General features: G+C 47.0%; 1 protein-coding gene across 1 annotated transcript; it reads left to right on the forward strand.

The window, feature by feature from the left end:
• Window positions 1–8,602: 8,602 nt before the first annotated feature.
• On the forward strand, window positions 8,603–13,197 carry LOC134368678 (histone-lysine N-methyltransferase PRDM7-like). Its single transcript, XM_063085093.1, has 6 exons — window positions 8,603–8,726; window positions 9,432–9,533; window positions 9,745–10,016; window positions 10,424–10,491; window positions 11,629–11,887; window positions 13,174–13,197. Exons 2-6 carry the CDS (start codon window positions 9,461–9,463, stop codon window positions 13,195–13,197), a joined length of 696 nt encoding a protein of 231 aa, XP_062941163.1. The 5' UTR covers window positions 8,603–8,726; window positions 9,432–9,460.
• The last annotated feature ends 12,306 nt before the right edge of the window (window positions 13,198–25,503 follow it).

A 25,503-nucleotide genomic window follows, 5' to 3' on the forward strand; every position in this document is an offset into this window, starting at 1 on the left:
GGCGGGCAGGCCCAGGCCCTGCAGGGCGGACAGCACGCTGGCTTTCTGCAGCTCCGTCTCGGGGTGGCTCACATCCCTCACATGGACAATCAGATCCTGCAGGACGGGCCACACGTCAGAGCTGAGGTGAGTCCGACCCCAACCCCACACCCGTGGATGGCCTGCATGGTCACTGCAGGCCGGTGGGGGCAGGAGCTGCCCCGCGTGCAGTCTCAGACGGGCACCTGAGGACGGGGGCTGCTGAGGCCACCCATCGCCCCTGCGTCCGGATCCCACCCACTACCCACCGTGACTCGCTTAGGCCACTGCTTGTGTGACACGGGGACCACCACTCGGTGCCTGACTGGTCTCCGGGGCCACAGGTACCGGCTCTGCCCCTCCAGATCCACGGACAAGGTGAGTGCCGGGTGTGACCACCCATCCACTGACACCTCATTCAAAGCTTCCAGCTGTTTAATCCTTCTGAAAAATCTTTAAAAAAATTTTTTTAAATGATTTCATGTTTTAAAGGATGCTTTTCTTCATTTTAAAAGTATCTGTACATAGGGTCCTTATGCAAAGTCTGGAAAACACAGAAGAGAGGAAAATAAAAGCCACGTGTAATCCTGCCACCAGAAACAGGTGCCACTTACAGTTTAGGGTCTTCATGTCTAGGTTTTGGGGTTTGTTTGGATGTTACTTAAGCTTTTAAAAATTCTTTTCACTTTGGAAAACTTTAAGACTTTCAGAAAACTTGCAGATGGTGGAGTGGGTAGCCCCTGCCCCTTGGCCACCTTTTCCCACAGTTCACCCGTGATGTGAGTGTGGGCACCTGTCCCATTGGAGGGCCGACACTGGTACATGCTTGTCACTCCTCACCTCGTTGGATTTCACTAGCTTTCCCTGAAGGCCTCCTGCCCCAATGCCCAGAAGACACAGATATGTATCGTCCTCACGTCTCAGGCTCCTTGGCTGTGACTGCCTGTAGTTCTTCTGCTCCAATGGTTGTAGGATGTCCTCTGTCTGGAGATTTTCTCAGGTTGACACGGGGTTAAGGGTTTTGGGGGTAGACCACAGAGCAGGGTGTCCCCCTCAGCAACTCATGTCAAAGGCACTTGCTGCCAACCTGACCCTCCATTGGAGACGCCAATCCTGGCCACCTGGCTGCAGAGTGTTTGTCAGGTGTGTCCCTGTTCAGTGACTCTCTCCCCCACGATGTCCTTCTTGGAAGACGTCACTAAACACAGCCCACACTTGTGGGAAGGGTCCAACTCTTTGAGAGGTTGGAGCTACATCAGTCACTGTTTTCAGGAGATTTATCTCTTTTCCCCGTTGCAGAAACATAATTGAGAAGGAGCTGGAAGTGGCAGGTAGGATCCTCCTCTGGAGCCACCCTAACCCTAACCCTCACCCTAACCCTAACCATAAACCTAACCCTAACCCTTACACTAACACTCCCCCTAACCCTAACCCTCACCCGCACCCTAACCCTCACCATAAACTTCACTCTCACCGTAACCCTCACCGTAACCCTCACCGTAACCCTCACCATAACCCTAATCCTAACACTCACCCTAACCCTAACTCCTCACCCTAACCCTAAATCCTAACCCTAACCCTCACCCTCACCGTAACCCTTACCCGAACCCTAACACTCACCCTAACCCTAACCCTAACCCTAACCCTCACCCTAACCCTAACCCTCACCCTCACCCTAACTCTAACTCCTAACCCTAACCCTCACCCTCACCCTAACCCTCACCCTAACCATAACTCCTAACCCTAACACCTTTGAGATCCCCTGTGGACAGGACCACGGGGCAAGGCTACCCTAGTGCTGAGAGCCAGATCTGTGCCTCATGACAAGCCTGTAAGGCCGGTCACGACCTGAGAGACTGCTCTTCAGGACTCGAGGCTTCTTGACTGACGCATGCGCAGTACCCAGAGTGGCGAATGCCTGAAGTTTTGGGCAGGATCGTCCACCAGGCGGGAAAGAAGTGGTGCCTATTACTGACAGGTTTAGGTTCCGCCCTACTCCCCGCCCCTTTATTCCCTCCTGATCGCTTATTGGCTGGAGTCGGATTGGCGGTTTGATGGTACCAGCGGCTGCGTGGCCGTTTCAATGGTCGTCTCCCTCCTGAGAGGATCCCAGCGGGTGCCAGGCCAGGGTGGGCTGTGTGGCAGGAGAAAGCCAGGGAGACTGACAGGAACTCGGGAAGTCTTTGCCGTGCAGTAAGAAACCCTTGTAAACCTTCAGCCCGAGACCTTCAAATTTCAGCCTGGGAAACCCCAGATCCCCTGATCCCCAAGAGACCTCGAATCCGCTAACCTGGACCGACGTCAAACCCCCTCGGCCTGAGACACTGACGCAAATCAGCTTCAGACACCTTCAAATCTACCGTTCACCCACAGGAACGCCAACTCCTCTAATGCTTAGAGCCCAAATACCCTAAGCCTGAGGAATCACAATTCCCCTCAGCCTAAGGCACCCCAATCCCCTCAGCCTGGGAAACTCTAAATACCGCAGCCACAGAGAGACCAATTTTCCCCAACCTTAGAGATCCTGCTCAGCCTGGAAACGTCCTTCAGCTTCAAAGACCCCCAAATAACGTCAGTGTCAGAGAGCCTAATGCCCCCTAATGAGAGACCCCAAATCTCCTTAGCCTGAGAGACCCCGAGTTTCCTCAGCCTCAAAAATGCCACATCCTCTCATCCTGAGAGACTCCAAATTCACTTTACCTGATGAATCCCAAAGCCTCTCAACCTGAGCATCCCAAATCTCTTCAGCATGAAAGACCCAAAATCTTGTCCTGAAAAACCCCAAATACTATCAGCCTGAGAGACACCAAATCCCCTCGACCTGAGAAACCCCAAATCTTATTGGCCTTCAAGACACCAAATCTCCTCAGCCTCTGGGATTGCTGCTCCTTAGAGATCCAGGCTGCTTTACTCCCAGAGTTTTCCAGAATCTCCTGGTGAAGATGCCGGAAGCCTTCCTATGAGAAATGTTCATTTCCTCTCGCTGGAGGAGAGCCCCGCTGGTCAGTGTAACCTGAGTCCCACCAGTCAGGGGGCCTCAAGGTCTCCATGGGACTCCCCTAGCCCTCACACCTCAGGAATCTCCTTGAAGACACCTAGCCTTGACCCTCAGTCACCTTTGCCACCCGTCCTCAGATGCATAAAGATGCAGGGGACCTGAAACAAAACAGCTTACATTAGGTGGTCTGTGATGGCCAGCAGAGACCCCCCCCCCATCCCGTCAATAGCCCCCAGACCTCCCCAACACCCTCCAGTCCTTGCAGGGTCCCCACATCTTCCTGGTCTGGACACCCTGGCCAAGTGGAGAAGACAGAGCCTGGCTCTCGGCAGTGGTCTGGGCTGTGGCCCCCTCTCAACAACCTCTTTCCACAGGAGCTTTGGCCTTGCAGCTGGGAGACTCACGGGACCTTCTCCGCCTTGGAGGTGGAGCAGGGCCTGCCATCCTGTCCCAGCACCATGAGCTCCAACAGGTCCCCGGAGGAGAACCCTGAGGGAGATGCAGGGAGAACAGGGCGGAAGCCCACGGTGAGAGGTGGGGGAAGTCGAGCGAAGCTCCAAGCAGCATTTGTACGAAGGATGGAGAGGGGGTACTAGTGACAAGCAGCTGGTGTCTGGAGGGCCGCAGACTTGTGGCCTGCAACTCTGTGTGACCCTGGCTGTGCATGTGCATGCAATGGCGACAATTGGTCCTGTCTGGGACATGAGGGAGAAAAGGACACTAGAATCAAACTCTCTGTGTTGGGGAGAGCTAGGAAAATGCTGTGTTCTCTCAAACAGGACACAATCTGGGGAGAGAGGTAATGAACATCTTTATCCTTGTTTCACAGAGACCACCCCAAGACCCAAGGCTATGTTCTGCTTGTTAAGATTAAAAGGCAAAAGAAAAGGTCCCACTCGATCTTGTGATGTGTGCAGTAAATCACTGATGAACTATGTTATTTTCTCTAGGCTAAAGATGCTTCCAAAGACATTTCCATTTACTTCTCCAAGGAAGAATGGGCAGAGATGGGAGAACTGGAGAAAATTCACTATAGGAATGTGAAAAGGAATTATAATGTGCTGATGAATTTAGGTAACTGCAAGTGCTGGTTGCAGACCGGCCTGCAAAATATAAAACAGGTCTTCTGTCCCCGTATTATTTTGGCTCTCTCTTAGGCAGCTGCATGTGCCCACAGTTCCCTTCTGTATGGAGACAAATCTGGAGGGGAAATTTTGTTCTTCTTCATCTTTTTTTTTTTTTTTTTTTTTTTTTTGTCAGTGCACAGCTGAGTATCGGCACTAGTCATGCAGAGCTCACATCTTGACCTTGTTCAAGACTCTCCCAGCACGCGCTGAGCCACACTGGCTTTGTGGTGCTTTCCATTGCCACCACCCTTTTTTCCTCCTCTCACTTCTTCCCATTTAGGAAAAAGATTTGGCTTCTTTCCAGGTCTCAGAGCCTCTCAACCAGCTTTCCTCTGTCAACGAAGGCAGACCAAGCACCATGTGGATGACACTGAGGATTCTGATGAAGAATGGACACCTCGGCAGAAAGGTGAGGGGCCAGGAGGAATTAGAGGTGACCTCCTGAAACCATCCTGGGTTGATGTCTCGGCTTTATCTCAGGAGTTAACAAAGGAGACCATGTTCTCTCAAAAACGTAAATGTTCAACAAACAAGCAAGGTGCAATACAGTATATACAGTAAGAGGCTATTCATATAAAGGTTTTAAACCTGTAAAATAATTACATATTTTATTTACAGATACAGTAATAAGTGCTAAACGTATGAAAATCTGAATGTGAGTAAGAAATACCAAACTCAGAAGTTATTATCACAAGAGAAGGAGGAAGGGCTGGCAGGTGGCTTCACTGCGTCATAGTTAGCTCTTTTGTCTGTTTTATGTCTATTTTTGAATTTTGAAATAAAAAGTCGAAATGAAAACATTTCAAGCAGCTGTGTCCGAATGTTGAATTGGGACTGGATGCTGACGGATTTATAGGTTTTCCAGCATTATTCTCCACAGTGTTCTATATGTTTAAAGTTTATCATTCTTTAAAGTAAAAAAAGAAAGACTGGTTTTGCTAGACATTGTTAATTAATCAGCGGGAAATTAACTAAACTTTCATTGAACTGTAAATCCACCAAAAAGCTTTCTAACCCTAATGTCTTAGTAGTTCAGTCATTGGAGCAACGGTCTTAGAAGAAGACATGACTAACCCCATGGTTTGTCATACATCATTATCTGGACTCAGTTGATCCCCACCTTAGTCAGTTTATCATTTCTTATCGAGAAATCTTGTGGGATTTCTACAAGAAATTTTTTTTTCCTTTTGAGATTTCTTATGAGAAATCACACAACGTCAACTCACCCTTCCTAACAATTTTTGAGTGTTTGATATTATTAAATATATGCACACTGATGTGCAAGAAACTGCTAGAACTTTTTCATCTTGCATGACTAAAACTACACCCGTTGAACAACAACACACCATTTCCTCCTGCCCCAGCTCTTGGCAACAATTCTACTTTGTTTCTATGAATTTGATTACTTTAGATACCTCATATAAGTGAACCATGCCATAGTTGTCTTATTGTGACTGGCTTCTTTAACTTATCAAAATGTCTTCAAGGTTTATCCACGTCATAGCCCTGGCAGGGTTTCTTTATGTTCTAAGGCTGAATAATAGCCCATTGTATTTATATACCACGTTTTCTATATCTATTCACTTGTTGATGGATATTTAGGTTGCTTCCACCTCTTGGGGGGAATCTCTCTCTTCCTCTTCTTGTAAAAGCACTAATCCCATCATGAGGGCCCCACCCTCATGAACTCATCTAACCCTAATTAATTCCCCAAAGCTCCGTCTCCCAATATTATCACACCAGGAATTAGAATTTCAACATATGAATTTTGGAGGAGCAAAATCCAGTCATAGCACCCATTTTTTAACTGAGTTTTTGTTGTTGTTGAGTTGTAGGAGTACTTTAGATATTCTAGGTATTAACCCTTTATCAGACATATGGTTTGTAAATATTTTCTCTCATTCTGTAGGTCGCCTTTTCACCCCACTGATTTTTTCTTTCGGTGCTCAGAAGTTTTTAGGCTTTACATAGTCCTCTTTGTCTATTTTTGCTTTTGTCACTGATGATTTTGGTGTCATTTCCAAGGAATCATGGCCAAATTCGATTTCTTGAAGCTTTCTCCCATGTCTTCTTCTTGGAGTTTTATACTTTTGGGTGTTAGGTTAAGGTCTTTACTCTATTTTGATGTTATTCTTGTATGTAGTGTAAGATAAGGGTCAATCTCCATTCTTTTGCATATGGCGATCCAGTTTTCCCCATACCGTCTCTTGAAGAGACTGTCCTTTCCTCCATTGTGTGGTTTTGTTTAGCGTTTTTTCATGAAATTTAAGCCAATTCATTTTTTAAAAGATAAATGTAATGGAAACCTTGTGAACACAAGATGAAGCAGAGATAAGGTTTGGTGTTGTTTTCTTTGCTTTTTGGTGGGTGAACATTAACCTCAGTTGGTGAGAGTGTGGTGTTAACACCAAGATACAGGGTTCTATTTTTAAAAAACTTTTTAAGAAAATTAGCAATGCCTCCAATAGAAGCAAAGGTCTTAATGTTATTTCAGAAACCGTTTTCAAATCACCCTTGGATAATACTTGGAATTGTCACTCTAGTTCAGAATTCTCTGTCCCTAATGAGAATCTTCTGAGCTGGGAAATATTTACCGACCAAAACACTGATTTCTCATCACCTTTTAGTCAAACCTCCTCGGGCGGCCTTCAGAGTGGGACAGAGTAAACACCAGAAGGTGAGTAACTGAAAAATCCTATCGACAAGACAATCTTCCTCATGGAAGATCCAAACGCATGTAAGGGAAGGAGAATGTGCAGAGTATCCTAGGACTGCTGCCTTCCTTTTCTGATCTCTTCAGCACAATGTCTGACATCATCATTTTAAGAGTTAATAAGAAGAGCAACAATAATCACTACCACTCGTTTTATTTTTGCTATATTTCAGACTTTATTTTAAGCATTTTACATGAATAAACTCACTCAAACCTTACAACTATAACTATAACCATTTTGTGGAAGGAAAAACTGAGCTACAGAAATGTTTGAGATCACAGTCAGTAGTGGTTCAGTCTAATCCAATACTTCATTCTCTAAAGTACTTACAAGCTCATTAAAACTTTCGTGTTTTGTAAAGTGCATGCTGCCTTACCCGGACACCTTTACATTATTCATCTGACTGATGATTTCAACCTAATTCTTGTCTGCTGTGCTAAGTGAGAGATACGCTAAGACACTCTGAGGGAAACGTGCAAATATACAGTCAATTTGCACTGTGCATGGTCCCAGAGGAAGACGGAGATAGTTCCTACTCTCTCACAAGGGATGCATTCAGATGTGAGAAAGTTGCTCCAGGCCCTGAGAAGTTTGAGGTTTGACTGAGAAACAACAGATAGGAAAATGACTTAGCACTTCATGTATTTTACACTATCCAGTAGAAATGCATAATGGTACTGATTTTAAACTCTCCTCCCTGTAGGAAGAAGTAACTACTCCTTTCTCTGGGCCCAAATTAGGCAAATGTCATGCTGTTTCGAATCATTTATTTAGCCTGCTGCTTCTGTATTGTGAGCTCTTTGAGAGCATGGTCCATACCCGATTTTTCTCAGGAGTCCCAGGCGAGGCTTAGAGCCCCTGAGGGCCCCCTGAATGTTTTCTGAATGATTCCAAGTTTTGCAAATTAAAATACGTGTAACAGGGTCAAGTAATGCTGAAGATAATATCTTTGAATTAGATTTCAACTGTAGAGATGGTTGAGGAGGTAAATCGATGTCGGGACTATAAGAGAAATTATTAATCTCATGTTTGCACTGTATTTAACAACTCACAAAACACTTTGGTGAACATTATTGCATTTCATGTTCACTATACCATTAAGAATGAGTATGCATGCCAATTTATGGATCAGAAAGCTGAGTAGAATTAACTAATAGTACACCCTTACTTAAGTAGAATTGGTACAGGAACCAGTTCATTCAATTCCAAAGTTAAATATTCCTTCCAGGTTATGGCAGTTTGCAACTCTTAGCATCATTTTCTTAGTTGTCTGCATACATTTATACCAACTGTTTCTTCTCTTCCCAACCTCACTGTTCATTTTCTAGATGTGTGTTGTACCCTCTGTGCTTTTCTACATTTCTCTTTCCATCAAATGTCTACTAGTTCATAGAAGATCCCCTCTTTTTCTCTATAAGCCCCTACCTCCTTCTTTCACAGACCTGGTTGAGTCTCCGGCTAGTATTCCAAAATATTCTCCCTCCCTCACTCTCACGTATATAGAGAAAGTTGAAAGAAAAGAGCCTTGAGACATGGGTTCTAGTCCTGGAGTCACTACCCAATCAGGCCTTTCCCTTTCTCTCTGGTATTCAGACACTCCAGGTTTTTCAAGGGACTGTTGAACAAAACTCCTACATGTGAAAACATGTTGCAAGCCCTAAGAAACTAAATAAATGTATGTTGGTTTTTAATATGTGACTCTCACATTAAAGGGAATGTCCAGGGCACTGTTAAGTAATGAATCTAGTTTGAAGAAATTGCCCGGAACAACAGATTTACTGAACACAAGTGACTCAGAGAAGGCCCAGAAACGAGTGTCCCCTCCTGCAGAAGCAAGTACCTCCAGACGGCACTCTCTAAAAAAATTGGGTAAGAGAAAATAATTTGGGGACTTTATCCCCTCGAGGTCCTTTAGAAAGGTTGATGAGTATGGTCTAGATATGTGGGGTAGACGTTCAATAGGCCTGCACTTAAGCTGGACTATGCTGAGACCAGACGTTAGATACTGTACTGAATAGCATGTAGGAACACTAACTCTGAAGTCACACGCTTGTTGTAATCCACGCAGAATCATCAGGGCCTTGGGCAGACATTATAAATTCTCTGCACTCCTTAATGCTAATCTGTAAAATGAAGATAAACACATATAGCTCATATATGGTTTAAAAGCATTAAATTAAATATAAAAGAAAAGATACATACATCTGTGATAATAGAGACCACATTTTCTTATTGTACATCCATGCCTTTGTTCCATGCCTAATATGTAATGCACCCTCAACAAATATTTTGTGGATAAATAAATGCATGAATGAACTGTTTTGTAAGTAGAAAGTTTGGGAGGTTCAATCTGATCATGGGAATCCAGAAACTAAAGTTGACTTATGCATCTGTAGTCAGTGTGGTGTCTTAGTCTCTCTGAAATAATAGTTAAGAAGTACTGAAGGGGTGGGGAGCCAGAGTATGTAGAAGGATAGATAATAATTTGATGGTAAGAGATTTCACATCTTCTGAAAAAACAGAAACAAACACTCCAGACTCCTAACTTCACTCATTTACTCTTCTCCAATGTAGAACTCGAGAGAAAGGAGATTGAAGTGAAGATGTACAGCCTGCGAGAAAGAAAGGGTCGGTCATACAAAGAGGTCAATGAGCCTCAGGATGATGACTACCTGTGTAAGTGACCCTTTTGGCCCACTCATGGAGAAGGCTATATCCTGGTAGAATAATTTTATCTTGTTGTTTGAACCCAAATCATTCCTTTACTCTGGTGGCTTGGAATACAGGATTGAGGCTAAATTATGTAACTGCTGGGCTCTTTCTGAAGCTCTTTATATCCAGGAACATGCACTATACTTTTCCAAATCCCTGCTGCTCTCGCCTCCAGATTGTGAGAAATGCCAGGACTTCTTCATCGACAGCTGTGCGGCTCACGGACCCCCTACATTTGTAAAGGACAGTGCAGTGGACAAGGGGCATCCCAACCGCTCAGCCCTCACTTTGCCCCCTGGGCTGAGAATTGGGCCGTCGGGCATCCCTGAAGCCGGGCTTGGAGTATGGAATGAGGCATCCGATCTGCAATTGGGTCTGCACTTTGGCCCCTTTGAGGGCCAGATCACAGAAGATGAAGAGGCAGCCAACAGTGGCTACTCCTGGATGGTGAGAAGGGCCTATCTTACCCCATCTTCTGGCTTCCTATATCCCTTCTGTGCCTTTGGTGGGACATCACCTTCTACATGCTAGAACATGGATAGTGGCAACATGGTTAGCTCTGTGTACTTAGTGGTCTTTGCATGAACCTGGAACTACTATTTAAAGGTCAGAGGGTGAACGGGAGAAAAGTGGCACAGAGACAAAAAAGTGCATTCTCCCTGTGGGGCCTCAGCTCTGACTGGACAAATCAACTCAGATGTGTAGATCATGCTGAGGAGTACACAGCATGTGTCACCATTGGCGGCTGAATCCATGCAGGCTCAAAATGCATGGATGACAGTAGAATAAAATAATTCTGATGATTACCTGCCCATCAAACCCCAAAATGACTAACTTATTTTTCTGAGACTCAGATCACCAAGGGGAGAAACTGCTATGAGTATGTGGATGGAAAGGACAAATCTCGGGCCAACTGGATGAGGTAAGGCCAATAGGTTTCGGGTTCCAGCAAGGACCCTCATCTCTCTCAAGCTCGGCTTCTTTCCTCCTCAGCATGCCTCCCTCGATGGTTTTTACACTCTCTGTTCTCCTTACAATGTTCTTTCATATTATGAACATCCAGGAAAAAAGAGATAAAATATAAATATTACCATTTCTTTTATGCAAAAACTAAATCTCTATGATAGACAAAATTGGGGCACCAGGATAAACGCTGAGGAGCCTAGATTCATTGGGGATGCTGGATTCGCACTTTAATTTATCTAATCAGCATTTATTAAGCACTTACTTTATTCTAGTTTCGAAATGGAGTACATCACATGAACAGATCACACAACCCATGCCCTCGTGGAGGACTATCGCGGGCAGATGTGAAACATTTGATTATAGGAGAAGTACACAAGGCCAAGACAACCTAAAACAAGGGACCTTTAATCTGTGAGGGTAGGAAATCTTTCCAGCTTCAGTGAAATTAAAACCTGAAGCCTGAGAAGTGAGCTGCAGGGTGGTCACGGGCCTCTGTGCTGCATGGACCAACCTCTTTCCATGAGGGGCTCTCATTTTATTAGAAGAAAAGAATATGGACATGCTGTTATTATTCTGTATTATCATGCTAGGACAAAGGGACCTCTAAGTTTCTATGGGAACCCAGGGAGGCAGGTGAATTGCACCTAGGTAAACTATGGGAGATTAGAGAAAGGTCTCTTAAAAGAAGATAGACTTGGGCTGAGTAAAGAATGATGTGTGCTAATCCAGAAGCGGAGTACATGATTGATCAAACACCAAATTCTGTGCTATCAGCAGAAATCGATTCAGAGTTTAGAGAAGTGAGAAGTCAGTGTTTTATGGCCAATCAAGGTGGAAGTAAGTCTGGAATTGGGCTTTGAAGAATGATTAAGTAGGCAAGGGGGGAAAAGCATTCCAGGCAGGATGCGCACCGTAAGCAGGACTTGGAGAAATAGGCTTAGGTATGAACAGCAGGTTCCTGGAGGAGGGTAACGGCATGGGCAGCCACAGCATGGGGGCCTTGACAATCTGGTGACAAGCCCAACACGGCCCTGGCAGGTAGTGGAGACTCACTGCCTGTTATTTTCTGTCCCTTTGTCTGCCTCAACCCCAGGTATGTGAACTGTGCCCGGGATGATGAGGAGCAGAACCTGGTGGCCTTTCAATACCACGGGCAGATCTTCTATCGAACTTGCCAGGTCATCAGGCCGGGCTGTGAACTGCTGGTCTGGTACGGGGATGAATATGGCCAGGAGCTGGGTATCAAGCGGGACAGCAAGTGGAAGAAAGAGCTCACAGCAGGGAGAGGTGGGCACCACTATTATTCTTTAAATAGGACAGAAGAGAAAGAATTCTCCTTGGGAATTCTCATGGTACAACTCTTAAGTAGAGTAAAATGCAGTCTAAAGATGGAAAAATTTCAAATCAGGTGCTTCTGAAATTAAGGATTGAATTCATTTGCCTTTGACTCTTAGGGATAATTTATATTTTGAAATTTTTGTTCTGATTTTATTTTTTTAACTTCTTTATATGAAAAATATATAACAACATATAGTCCTGACGGGCTTAGAGACAAAGAACAAGTCTCAAGCACCTACCAGCTCTTTCATCAAGGCAGTTTCTTCTGGCTCTTTTAATTGTTTCTTAATTTCTTCCATATTTCTAAATAACATGCATATGTTGTTTTTCATTCATTCATTATTTCAATTAGTTGTCAAGTGAATTCCTACTCTGTGCCAGACAATGTTCCAGGAACAGGAAATACACACAGAACAGGATGATCAGAATATGTGCTCTTGAGCAGCTGACACGTGAATTAAGGAAACACGCAGACACGCACAGGCATGTGCATATCAGACAGTGATTCATGCTTTCAAGAAAACTAATCCAGAAAAGAGCCTAGAGATCATCATAAGGGGAGGGAGCGTGTGACAGGGGATGGTCAGGGAAGGTTCCTCTCAGGACATAACATTTGAGAGGTGCAGAGTTGTGGGCAAAGGACTCCAGGCAGAGGGAGCAGCTCGTGCAACAGCCCTGAGGCAGGAGAGAGTGAGGGTGTTTGAGGAATGGCTGAGACCACCCAGGTGAAGGAAGCAGAGAAGGGAGCAGAGGTCAGAGAGATACACAGAAGCCTGGACATGTAGTGCCCATGATTCCTGCCCAGAAACTGGGGATTTTCCTAAGATGGAAACAATTGTGGAGTTTTGGTTAATTTTCAGAAAATAAACTGCAGTGGGTAATCCCATCAGAGGCCACTTTAGACTCCAGGTAAGAGAGGATGGTGGGTTGGATAAAGGTGGGAGTCAGGAGGTAAGAAGTCTGATTAGGGATATAATTAAAACAGAACTTTCTATTAAATTTGAAATGGCCTAAGACTGAATGACATAACTCAAGTAGGAATATTTGGCATGTCACCCAAGGAAGGACATATTTTCATTTTATGATTTGTGGACACAGAGAGAAGCAATTCACAATCTAGTTTAGGCAGCAGGAACCAGAGCCCTTTACTCAAGGGGGCCTGGACCACTCTGAATCCCACTTCCTGATGGAGAACCAGGTACACAAGAGTCCTCAATTAAATGTCTTTGACTGGGGAGACTCAAATTCAGTGCTCTTTAACCACTACTTTACACTGCCTTCTACCTTTGTGCATCTCCAGATGAAGTGGCTCCTGACTTTATAGATCCCTTTCCTCTCATAAGAAAAGTCACTAAGGATGAGTCCATCCATAACAGCCCCTTTTCGTGTTGCTATAACACAATACCTGAGACTGGATATTTTATAAAGAACAGAGGTTTATTTGGCTTATGATACTCGGACAGCTGCATCTGGCATGAGCCTCAGGCTGCTTCTACTCATGGTGGAAAGTGGCAGGCAGCTGGCAGGTACAAGCAGCAAGAGGAAGCAGGAGAAAGAGAGATGGGGGAGGTGGTAGGGTCTTTTAAACAACCAGCTCTCGTGGGAACTAATAGAGTGAGAACTCACTCACTAATGCCACCTTCCAAGGAGAACATTAATTCATTCATGAGGGATCTTCCGCCCATGAATCAAGGAGCTCCCAACACTGCCATATTGGGGATCAGATTTTCACATGAGTTTTGAGGGTTCAACACATCCAAACTCTCTCACCATCTACGTATTCCAAAGTCAGTTATTATTTCTCAGTAGAATAAAATAGCTGCAGATGCTCTATCAGGAAAAGTACCCAGAGATTAGGGGGAGAAGAGGACATGATATGACCCAGAAGATACTTGTAGTGTGTGTGGCAAAGTCACTGCAGTTCCTTCTGTATAAAGACTGAAGCTGCTTCAGATGCTACTGAAGGTCCCTGGTTTGGCTGATACACAGACAAGGCCAACTCGAGCACTGCTTACGGAGCCATCGGAGGTGCTGGTGCCCACTTTGTCCCCGTGAGCGTTCCAGCACACCTCGAAGATTCCAAAGGTGTTTCGGTAGCAGAGGACGAGACTGCCACTCTGCGGAGAAAGCACAGTGACCAGCGCTTACCACAGGGGGTGCAGCCCTTCTGCCCGCCCAGGTGCTGCACGGGTCTCGGGGACAGCGGGGAGCTGCTCATAAAGGGGAAAAGAAGGTGGTGGCTCCTCCAAGGAGGGACGTCTCCAAGATGTCTTGCTTGGAGTTGTGAGCACTGAGGACAGCAGAAGCAGACACCTTTCCTGGGGAGGGAGTGGCCCTGGGTGTCTGTCCCGGGCAAGGGCACAGCCAGGTGGAGCCGGACAGACAGCCCAGGACTGGGCTCTCCATGGGGGGTGGAAGCTCATTCCTGAGCGCCAGTTCCCCGGTAGCTGTTCTGAGCCCAGGTCACTGCAAACACAGCTACTCGGACATTACTTTGCAAAGGACTCAACCCCAAGGGTTAAGAGATTACCTGAGTATTAAAGATATGGACACACTTGTCAAAGGAGCTGCTGGCCAATTACTTTCCATCAGGGCTAAAAGCGACACTGTAGACAGGTTCCTGGTGTTTGGTCAGCGTGTGGATACACACCCCTCGCTCCACATCCCACAGACGGACCGTGGAGTCAAATGGAGCACTGCGGAGATGGAGGGGACACATTATCACCTGAGCACGCGGGCATTTAGCACACGTCCCTCCAACACGGGCCACACCTCACAGGAGCCGACTCTCTCTCCCCGCTTCTAGGTCCAGATCGGTGAGATTCTCCTCCTAAAATGCAACTCAGATGCGGTGAAATCAAAGCCATCATCACAAAACAAACAACTTTTGGTGCTGTTATTACGAAAGCAAATTGATACCCACGTTCCTATGTGTCTGCATTTGTTGAAAGATATAAATGGTAAATACTTTTGTGGAATATTTATCAAGTTTTCTAAGATGCTCTTACATTGAAAAACTTCTATTGTTACCAACAAATGCAGATAGCCAGGTTTGGAAAAACAGAGAATAGAGTGAATAAATATTTATAAAATTTTTAGTCTAACAGGAATTAGAACACAGTCACATCTACACATTCGACCACATTGCTGAGAGCTGCAAATTTCAGTTATTTTCAAATTTAAAATAAAGTACGTATCACAAACCTGCTATCTGGCATTCTTTTTCTATACAGGGCTGGTACCACACTGTCCTTTTCGTGTGTGCTGACTAAAGGGTCATTTATGTTCCTAACGGGTAATACATGACACAAAAGAACTCCCCAAGTCACCAATACATGATTATAGTAAGCGGTACTGTAACGTAGTCATTTAAGTGGCTGTTAGGACAATTACGTGAAATAAGAGAATTATGGCCTTTGTGTTGTTCTGTTCAACCACTCGGCTGATACAGGGACTCTTTCCAGTCTTTTCTAAGAAACAAGCGCGGTTGTGCTGAGCACTTTCAACGAACTGCTCCCTCATGGCGCGGCTGGCTGGCCCCCGCTGCCCCAGAGGCAGGTGGCAGGCATTCTCCCCTTACAGGAGGTGTGTGCCCGCCTGTCACTACCCTCTCTCTGCAGCTACACAGAATAACCCGCTGCTGCGTCCTGGTACCCAAACATTCCCCTTAACTATCCTCTCTTGTAGGCTAAGGGGACATCCACATTTCATGGGTCCAGATCCTGGTTTTCAGACCCCTAAGTATCTCGGCATTTGGTCTCAGAATCTCTTTAGCTTCTTCTTCTAAGAGTTCTTCCTGAAATAACGGGAGTGGAACATTCAACTCTTTTTTTTTTTTTTTTTTTTTGAGTGCTTCACTTCTATTTTTTTTTGCAACTTTTATATATATATATATATATATATATATATATATATTTTAAAATTTTATTTTGTCGATATATATTGTAGCTGATTATTGCTCCCCATCACCAAGACCTCCCTACCTTCTTCCTCCCCCCCTCCCCCCCAACAATGTCCTTTCTGTTTGCTTGTCGTATCAACTTCAAATAATTGTGGTTGTTATATCTTCTTCCCCCCCCCCGATTTTGTGTGTGTGTGTGTGTGTGTGTGTGTGTGTGTGTGTGAATTTATATATTAATTTTTAGCTCCCACCAATAAGTGAGAACATGTGGTATTTCTCTTTCTGTGCCTGACTTGTTTCACTTAATATAATTCTCTCAAGGTCCATCCATGTTGTTGCAAATGGCCATATTTCATTCGTTTTTATAGCTGAGTAGTATTCCATTGTGTAGATGTACCACATTTTCCGTATCCACTCATCTGATGATGGGCATTTGGGCTGGTTCCAACTCTTGGCTATTGTAAAGAGTGCTGCGAAAAACATTGGGGAACAGGTATAACATCGACTTGATGATTTCCATTCCTCTGGGTATATTCCAAACAGTGGGATAGCTGGGTCGTATGGTAGATCTATCTGCAATTGTTTGAGGAACCTCCATACCATTTTCCATAGAGGCTGCACCATTTTGCAGTCCCACCAACAATGTATGAGAAAAAGGAACATTCTACTCTTAACGGGGTCTGGCGAGCTTCAGGGCACAATAATGCTCTTGAATGAAGCCTAAAGCCACGTGGTTTGGAGGAGGCCACCTTTGTCACTGATAACCCCTCTTCCCAATTCTGGCGGTGACTGGCTGGCCACTCCACTCCCTCCCAAGCTTGTGTCTTAGGGGACTCACTATATAAAATGTCAGGTCAAGTCTGGCTGTGGCTGGGGGAACTTTTATCCCTGCTTGAAATCCCTGCCCATGTAAGCCCTGAGTTGAACGAATAAACCAAGCCCAAGGTCCGAGGTGAACTCTTTCGCTTTCCTTTCTCTGCTGTCAGGAAACCCTTCAGCAAAGCCAAGTGCCTGAAGCCCTCTCAACACGTGCCTTCTCACAGCCTCACTTAAAAGTTCTATCTCAGCCCCTTCAAAAGGGATCTACGACGTTCAGTGCTCCAGCAAAACGTCCTGTTCTCTCTGCGTATGAGGAAGTTCTGCTGCGGTGCTGCTGACTCAGTGACAGCGGGCCAGGCTGCGTTCAGGAGCCGAGGCTGGGCTGTGCAGGGGTCCTGTCCTTACCTTGCCAGCATGATGTTGGAGTTGGGGTTGCTGGTGGCCTGCCCGGTGGGACTCCGCTTGATGGTGTGTATCTCTTTGCTGTGAGCTTGCAGGTCGTGCACACACTTGTCCTGCTTCATGCTCCAGATCTAGAGAACACAGTGGTAACAATATGAGCAAGCTATGTCCCTTCAGTGAGCCAAGAGACTTCTCGCTGTGAACCGTACACAAGCCATTGGAGTGTCCCACTGGAAAAAACTGCAGGTCATTGCCCAGGAAGGGCTGGGACTCCTAGCAGGACCCTCGACTGGTACATCAGAGTTCACTGGGCGAGAGCTAATCTGACAGTCAGTATGAGACAAATTACAGAGGAAGGAAGAGGACTCAGTACAGATAACCCCCAAAAGGAACAGGGAATGGGAGACTTGAGTTGAGTACTGGGGGCTGTTTAGGGTTAAACAGCTCATCCCTATAGATGCCAACTTTACCTTTAATGTCATGTCATCAGAGCAGGATGCTAGCAACATTCCAGAAGGATTCCATTTGATAGCATTGACCTCATTCTGAAAGATAGAACGGGTTTGGAAAAGAAATAAAGTCCTGAGATCAGACCCAGTGGCTGTCCACCAGGAGGCAGTAGCGCTCTGTCATCATGGTGGCCGTCCACCAGGGGGCAGTAGCACTCTGTCACCCTGCCGTCCACCAGGGGGCAACAGTGCTCTGTCATCCAGCCGACCATCCACCAGGGGTAATAGTGCTCTGTAATCCCAGCAACTGTCCACAAGTGGGCAGCAGTACTTTCTCATCCTGCTTACCGTCCAGCTGGGGGCAGAAGTGCCCTGTCATCCAGCCGTCCACACACCAGGGGCAATAGTGCTCTCTCATCCCAGCCGCTGTTCACCAGGGGGCAATAGTGCTCTATCATCCGGCCGACCATCCACCAGGGGCAATAGTGCTCTGTAATCCCAGCAGCTGTCCACAAGTGGGCAGCAGTACTTTCTCATCCTGCTTACCGTCCAGCAGGGGGCAGAAGTGCTCTGTCATCCAGCCGTCCACACACCAGGGGCAATAGTGCTCTCTCATCCCAGCTGCTGTTCACCAGGGGGCAATAGTGCTCTATCATCCGGCCGACCATCCACCAGGGGCAATAGTGCACTGTAACCACCCTGGCTGTCCTCATGGGAGCAGTAGCACTCTCTCATCCTGCCTACCTTCCACCAGGGGGCAGTAGTCCTCTGTCATCCCAGTGACTGTCCACAAGGGGGCAGTAGCACTCACTTCCTGCCTATGGTTCAACAGGGGGCATTTTTGCTCTGTCATCCTGCCTTCCACCAATGGGCAGTAGTGCTTTGTCATCCCAGTGGCTGTTCACAAGGGGCAGTAGCACCCTCTCTTCCTGCCTACCATCCACCAGGGGGCAGTAGCACTCTCTCTCCTGGCCTACGGTCCACCAGGGGTAATAGTGCTCTATCATCTGGTCGACCATCCACCGGGGGCAATAGTGCTCTATAATCCCAGTGGCTGTCCTCAAGGTGGCAGTAGCATTCTCTCATCCTGCCTACTGTTCACCAGGGGGCAGTAGTACTCTGTCATCCTGCCATCCACCAGGGAGCAATAGTGCTCTGTCATCCCAGTGGCTTCCCACAAGAGGGTAGTAGCGCCCTGTCATCCCAGCAGCTTTACACAAGTGGGCAGTAGCACTCTCTCATCCTGCCTACCGTCCAGCAGAGACTGCTGGTGGGGGCAGTAACGTTCTGTCATCCTGCTGGCCATCCTCCAGGGGAAGCAAGTTTCTGTCATCCTGCTGACTGGCCACCTGGGGCTTTCCCCAAAAGCAAAGCACGGAGCCTGGGAGGCCATGCATTTTCCTTTTTCTCACTTTGCCTTTTTCATTTATATAAAAGCACAGCCATATACCACAAATGAGCAGCCACCCTCATCAATATTTCTTGAAGGGAAAAAATTCCATACTAGGAAGGAAGCAAATGAAGAATTGATGTACACTATAGGTAGCAAATAAAAACACCAAAACCACAGCTGTTTTTAAAATTGGACCAAGAAATCAATTCCCTGTGCATTTTTAATGCAACAGCTACTCCTTCTATATAAATCTGCTACATTTTTCTGGCGAGTGGCAGTGGACGGGGGTCAATGCAGACAAACGAAACTCCCCAGCCACGGTGGGGTTCCACGGGGAACAGGAGGCCCGTGTGCCACAAGTGCACGAGCACACGCCAGAGCCCAGAGGGTGGCTCTGTGAGAACACACAGGAGAAACAAAACCCACCCAAGGGGCTTGCGCTCCAGTGCAAACAGCCTGGAAATACAAAGGGCAGGGGAGTTCTACCAGGCAGCTCAGCATGCTGGGTGCACAAAGGAACAGGACTGTTCCTGAGCGCCACCAGGGCCCCGAGACCCCGAGGCTAAGCCCTGGGGGACAAAGGCAAATGTACCTGGTAGGCAAGGGAGAGGGGGACATACAGGGAACACCGTTCTACAAAGGAACAGCCTGTGGCAGAGGAAAACTGTGCCGCACATGGAGACCAAGGAGAAGGTGCACCCACAAGGGTCTTTTCCTTAGGGTGACTGTAGGGCCCCATCTGCTCAGGACAATCCCACAATATTATGCCTGCTGTCCAGCCCAACAATTAACTAACTTCATACTCATAATTCATTTTCTAAATAATTTCACACACCTAAGAACTCTGGTTTGGGAGGATAAATTATACAGTCACACTACTTTTTAAGGAAACTGAGTTGTGAAGTGTGTAAAGCAAAGAAGTGACAGGGCCACATCAGTGTTCCACATGGCAAGGATATCCTGGGAAAAGGGAGGAAGAAAACCTGGAGTCCAGGGAGTGGGCTCCTGTGTGAGCCAGGGGAGGATGAAAGGGTCAGATTGGAGAGTGGCATGTGCACAGAGGTGCATGTGAGTGCCCAGGTGTGTGTGAGTGTGCAGACGTGTGTAAGTGCATGGATGTGTATGAATACATGGGCATGTGTCTGAGCATGTGGCCATGTATGCTGGTGTACATATGTGGACGTGAGTGTCCTGGAGTGTGAGTGGGCATGCATGTGAATCCAAGAGTGGGCTCCTGTGAGCCAGGGGAGGATGAAGGGGTCAGACTGGAGAGGGTATAACGTGTGAACCTGTGTGTGACTGTGCCGACTTGTGTGTGCACGCATGTGTGTGCAAGTGTACATGATTGTGCATGACTTTGTGTGCATGTGCACAAGTGTGTATAAGTGTGAGTGTGCATGCGTGTGCACGTGTGTGTGAGCATGTGCCGTATGGGGGTGTTCATACACGTACATGAGTGTCCAGGCCTGTGAGTGGGCATGCATGTGAGTCCAAGGAGTGGGCTCCTATGAGCCAGGGGAGGATGAAGAGCTCAGACTGGAGAGGGGATAATGTGTACACGTGTGAGTGTGCAGATGTGTGCATACACATATGTGCGCACTAGTGTACATGAGTGTGCATGAGCATGCATGACTTTGTGTGCATGTGCACAAGTGTGCATAAGTGTGTCAGCATGTGGCTGTGTGTGGGTTTTCATACACATACATGAGTGTCCAGGCATGTGAGTGTGCATGCGAGTATGCATGAGTGTGCCTGCGTGTGTGTGAGTCTGTATGCATGTATGTGTGTGCGTGCATGTGCTCGAGTGTGAAAGTGTGAGTGTGTGCATGCATGTGTGGGAGTGTGGGCGTGTGTCAATGTGCACAAGGGTAGCTGGTTCTGGCTGCAGATGCTGAGAGGAGAATCGATGGACAGGTTTCTTGGGGCCCAGGAATTTGGAGCCAGTCACCATGAACTGTCTCCAGCTGAACCCTCCTGGGAATGGAGCGCCACCCCCACCCACCCGCCACTTTTAGCCCAAGTCACAATTCCTAGGAAGCATTGAGAAGCGGCTCAGAAGTCTCAGGAAGAAGTAGCTCAGCCACATTTAGCTTGAGGCTTGTTCCAAACGATTAGCCACAAGGAGACCCATTTAAAGAGCCAAGTGGTGGCACGGTGGTAAAGTCCCAGTCACGGCAGCAGGAAATCACATAGCTATGTGACCTTGTACCCTATGGCATGCACAGACTGCGGTCAGCACTATGAAAAGTTTGCAGATCAACCAGGGTTAGAGGAGAAACAAGTTTAGACCAGAAAAAGCAAGTGTCCCTTTGTAACCACAGCCAGATATTCACGGGACAATGGATGCCTGTGCTCCAAAAAACTTTCTTTTGGAAGCAGGGACGCATTGGGCCGGGAGCTGAGACTGGTGGGTACTACGGAAAGGCACACGCACTGAGGACAATGGAATTGAATTCCCTTAAATTGGGGGCATGATGGGAACTCCCCAGGGGCTTTGATCAGACCCCTCTGCTTTAACAGGGGATCCCCAACATCTAATGACATTCTGGGTGCCGGTGAGAATAAACGAGAAGGCACATGAGAGAGCCCAGGTGGGAGCCATGAATTGTCCCCAAGGAATCCAGAGGACATCTGAATGGGGTCGTGGAAGATGAGAAAGATTTTGTGTCAGACCAGGGACATGGTGAGTGGGTGTAAGATGGGGGCTGTGAGAGTTTAAGGCAGGGAAGCATTTCAGGAGTGGCTGAGATGAGGTGTGAGGGGCTGGACGACACGTGTCTTCCAGGAGAACTGAGGAATGGGGGGGTTTGGGACGCTAGAGGGATCTGCTGGTGAAAGACTGGGAAGAGCCTCATGTGCTTAGCTAAAAAATCTGGTAAGACAGCTGCTGCTCATACTGTTCTTTTCTGGTATATGATGAGATTATTTTTTCAGCCTCTGGTTGCTTTTACGATTTTCTCTTTATCATTGGTTTTAGTGTTTGCTGACCCCATGCCTAGGTGTACAGATCTCTTTCTAGATGTTATGCTTGGGGTCTGCCCAACTTCTTGGATTGAAAGTTTCCATCAAATTTAGTAAAATGTGACCACTGTTGCTTCAAGTAATTTTCCTGTTCCATTCTCCTTTTTCTACCCATATAACACAGATATATGTTTAATATTGTCCCATACGTCAATAAGCCTTCACTCATTTTTTCAGTCTTTTCTCTTCTTCAAGTTGGCCATTCTATGATCTCCCTTCTGGTTCACTAACCTTGCTTTTGCAATCTCCAGCCTGCTTTTACACCCATCTAATAAGATTTTCGTTTCAGACATTTTGCTTCTCAGTTCTCCAATTTCCATTTCTTTTTAGAAACATAGTATTTCCATTCTCTGCTGACACTCCCCATCTATTCACTTATTACAAGCATCTTTTCCTTTATATCCTCGTACATTTTTTTCATAGCTTTTGCCACAAAGTCCAACATCTAGATCACCTCAGGGTCACTTTTTCTCACTGCCTTCCCATCACTGGGTTAATCCAACTGCCTAGGGTAGCTGCGACAGCTCAAGAGCAAAGGTCGGCAGAAGAACTGGTCTGCTGTCACGGCATCTTTTGATTCTAGGTAAAAAATATAAAAAGGCTCCCACATCACATTCTCATGAACTCAAGTCTGAAACTCAGAAGTCCCACTTACTGTGTGTCCTCGGAAGGTTTTGACCGGGCGGTCACAGCCAAGTCTGCATACATGAATACACATGTCTGTGCTACCGGAGGCAAAGATAGTGTTGTGCTGCAAGTCCACATCAAGAGCAGGGGCTGTGGAGCAGGAAAGACAGTGAGGACGGTAACATTTATCAACTGTGCACAGAGCTCAGCTGACTTAGAACACTTAACAGCACGGTGGAGAAGCCATATCTAGTAACACGATAAAACATATTCCCGCGTGAACAGACTCTTACTTTCAAAGACCTTAAAGACCCTCTCCTCCCACATTTGCAGGGACGACAAGATGACTCTGGACAGAGGCTCCATGGCCCTTTCTGTGCCCCACGGCATGCAGCATCTCTTGCTCCCACAGCACAGCTGAGAAAGGGCAGGTGAGGTGTGCCAGCTGCCTGCCCCCCCCCTTCCTGCTTGAGCAGTATCACCATGGTGGGCCTGTTAGATTTGTTTTCACAGAGAGAAGAGAAAAAAGAAGAGGAAAAAGATTTCATAGCCTGTGCTCAAGACACCCCAATTAAAAAACCTCCTGCAACCCATTAATGCATCCAATGGATTCAGGGATAATTAGTGTCAACAAGAATCCCATATTAGGGACGAAATTGGGTGAAAGGTCAGGACTCGTGATGAACAACCTGCCTGAGTCCAAGAGACCCTCTGCTCTGCTGAGGGTTTTGAGATGACTGCCCTCTGGTCACTCCCCTCTAGATCTATCCATGTCCCAGCTTTCCCTACTCCTTGTTCTAGTGTGAGCCCTGCCCCTGAAGGGACCTCAGAAGTAACGACGATGGGAACAATACAAAGGTTAACTAATGATGCAGTTTAGTTAGGGTCTCATTCTCTACTTTCTGTGTTCTTTGCTGAGAAGGCAGCAGGCAATCCGGCCAATATCCAATGCACCTAAATGCCCAGGGCCATTGTTAAAAGCCCAGTCCTTGTTCTGTCCTCAGAGCTGGGTGCCCCAAGGCGTTGGAAGAACACGTAAAGACCAGGGTGGTGAAGTCAGAGCAGCCAGACTCCATCCTTGTTCTGTCCCTCAGGCAGGTCCTGGAGTCTCAGCTGCACACAGGGATGTTCTGACAAGCCCTCAGGGGATGCGGAGCGTGGAGTGAGACAAGCCATTTCAGGCCATCAGCACAGCTACCAGCCAGAGAAGGGGTACAGATGTGTTAGTCCCCATGGCTGTTACAGGGAGGGGGTCTGCGGCTGAGGGTGGCTGCTCCCACCTCCTCTCAGGCACCCACTAGCTCAAGTGATCACTTGGCACTCCGGGGACCTCGGGGCCATGCACCGCTAATGTCTGTGTAGTCTCTGCTCCCCTGAGGCAGTCCCACTGGGACACTCCCTAGAGGCATTTACGCATCAAGTGAGCGGTGACGGCAGGAGGCAGGGGGCTCGGGAAGGAACAGCAAGGGGGAAAGGGAGCTGCTCACGTGATGTGCCCCTTCTCCTTAGGAATCTCAGCGAGTCCCTTTTATTCAGGATCATCACAGGCTGCTTCTGAGAAAGAGAAGCTCTGGAACTGAGCCCTGTGCTCACAGAACCCTGACTGGGAAAGCTCATGGCCTGAGGACTGTGAACAGTGCCGCCCTAGAGCACACGTCACACAGAGAACAGGGTGCTGCCTACATAGTGTTTCGGGCCATTGTAACCAGGTAATGTCTTCAAGTGCCAGGAGCTCAGTTCTTCGAGGCTTAGCCATCAAGGTCTGACCACCCTCTTACGATACGAGCTCTCACCATTCCTTCACTGATGGGAATAGCCCCTGCCTGTGCTGTCCGTGCAAACAGTGCAGTTTGTGCTGAGCACCTGCTTAACTCTGGGAGTCTGGAATCCGGGCATGGAATAGGCAGTGGGTGCCTCCATGTGACCAGCCCCTAATGAAAATCCTCAGCACCAAGTCTCTAATGGGCTTCCCTGGAAGACAGCTGACTTCTGGGGGAATTAAGCAGCTCCCATGCGACTCCCCTAGGAGCTCACGTCTGTTCTCCCCGGGACTTCATCCCTCATGCCTTTTCCCTTTGCTGATGTTGCTTTGTATCCGTTCCCACAAGAAGTCTTAGCTGTGTATGCTGAGTCCTGTGTGTCCACCCAGCAGACTGCCAAACATGGAGTGGTCTCGGGGACCCCAACACAGCAGCCCTTCTTGAGCAGCAGGACAGAGAAGCCTGCCCTGGCTCTTTGGCTGGTTCCCAGTTGTGTTTCCAGACTCGGGACAGGTTGGTGTTGAGGCATCTGTACCTTGCAAACCTGAACGACAACACTTAACATGAAATGGGTCTCCTTCCCACCAGCGAGGTTCCACAGGCAGCTCCCTCTGGGCGTTCACAATTACTTTAAAGGACATTTCACAGAACTCTTAATCATGACTTTTAAATTACAAATTCAAAACAAACCTCACATGAATGGAAAGGAAACTGTTGTTTGGCTTCTCCTGTGTGGGCATTCCAAATGATTGTTGTCGGCGCTCCGCAAACAAAGGAAAAAGTTAGTAATTATTCTTCTTGCAAAGTTTTCTCACGAAAAATGAATCATATAGGAAAAGACAGTGGGCCCTTATTCCATCTAAACCAGCACAGTCCAATGGCGCTATTCCTTTAATTTTTCAGGGAAGCTGTAGGAAGGTCAGGATGAGGAGATGTTATATTATTAGGAGGAGGGGAAGCAGAGGGGAGTGTTCTTTTCTCTGTAGTTTTGGGGTTTTTAGTGGCTGGCTGGTAAGGGGATCTGAACCTTGACCTTGGTGTGACACCGTGCTCTTCCCAAATAAGCTAACTGCCTAGCAGTGTCCCATAGAGGGATGTCTTTACAGCCTGCCGTGTATTTTTCACCCAGGAGACATGTGCCTTCAGACCTCCCCTCTTCAAGTGTCCATTAGTGCATGAGCTGGTGGCTGGACTATTGCAAGGTCCAGGTCTAAGAGAACAATGTGGGGCTCACAATGTGGTCCCTGGACCAGCAGCA

This window comes from Cynocephalus volans, chromosome X (genome assembly GCF_027409185.1).
Source record: "Cynocephalus volans isolate mCynVol1 chromosome X, mCynVol1.pri, whole genome shotgun sequence".
NCBI lineage: Eukaryota > Metazoa > Chordata > Mammalia > Dermoptera > Cynocephalidae > Cynocephalus > Cynocephalus volans.

Excerpts from the sequence above, each read along its gene's own strand:
- LOC134368678 (XM_063085093.1), top strand. The coding sequence starts at position 9,461 with ATGTACAGCCTGCGAGAAAGAAAGGGTCGGTCATACAAAGAGGTCAAT. Across the intron at positions 9,534-9,744 it reads TCAGGATGATGACTACCTGT|ATTGTGAGAAATGCCAGGAC; the intron begins GTAAGTGACCCT and ends TCTCGCCTCCAG. Across the intron at positions 11,888-13,173 it reads TCTCCTTGGGAATTCTCATG|ATGAAGTGGCTCCTGACTTT; the intron begins GTACAACTCTTA and ends GTGCATCTCCAG.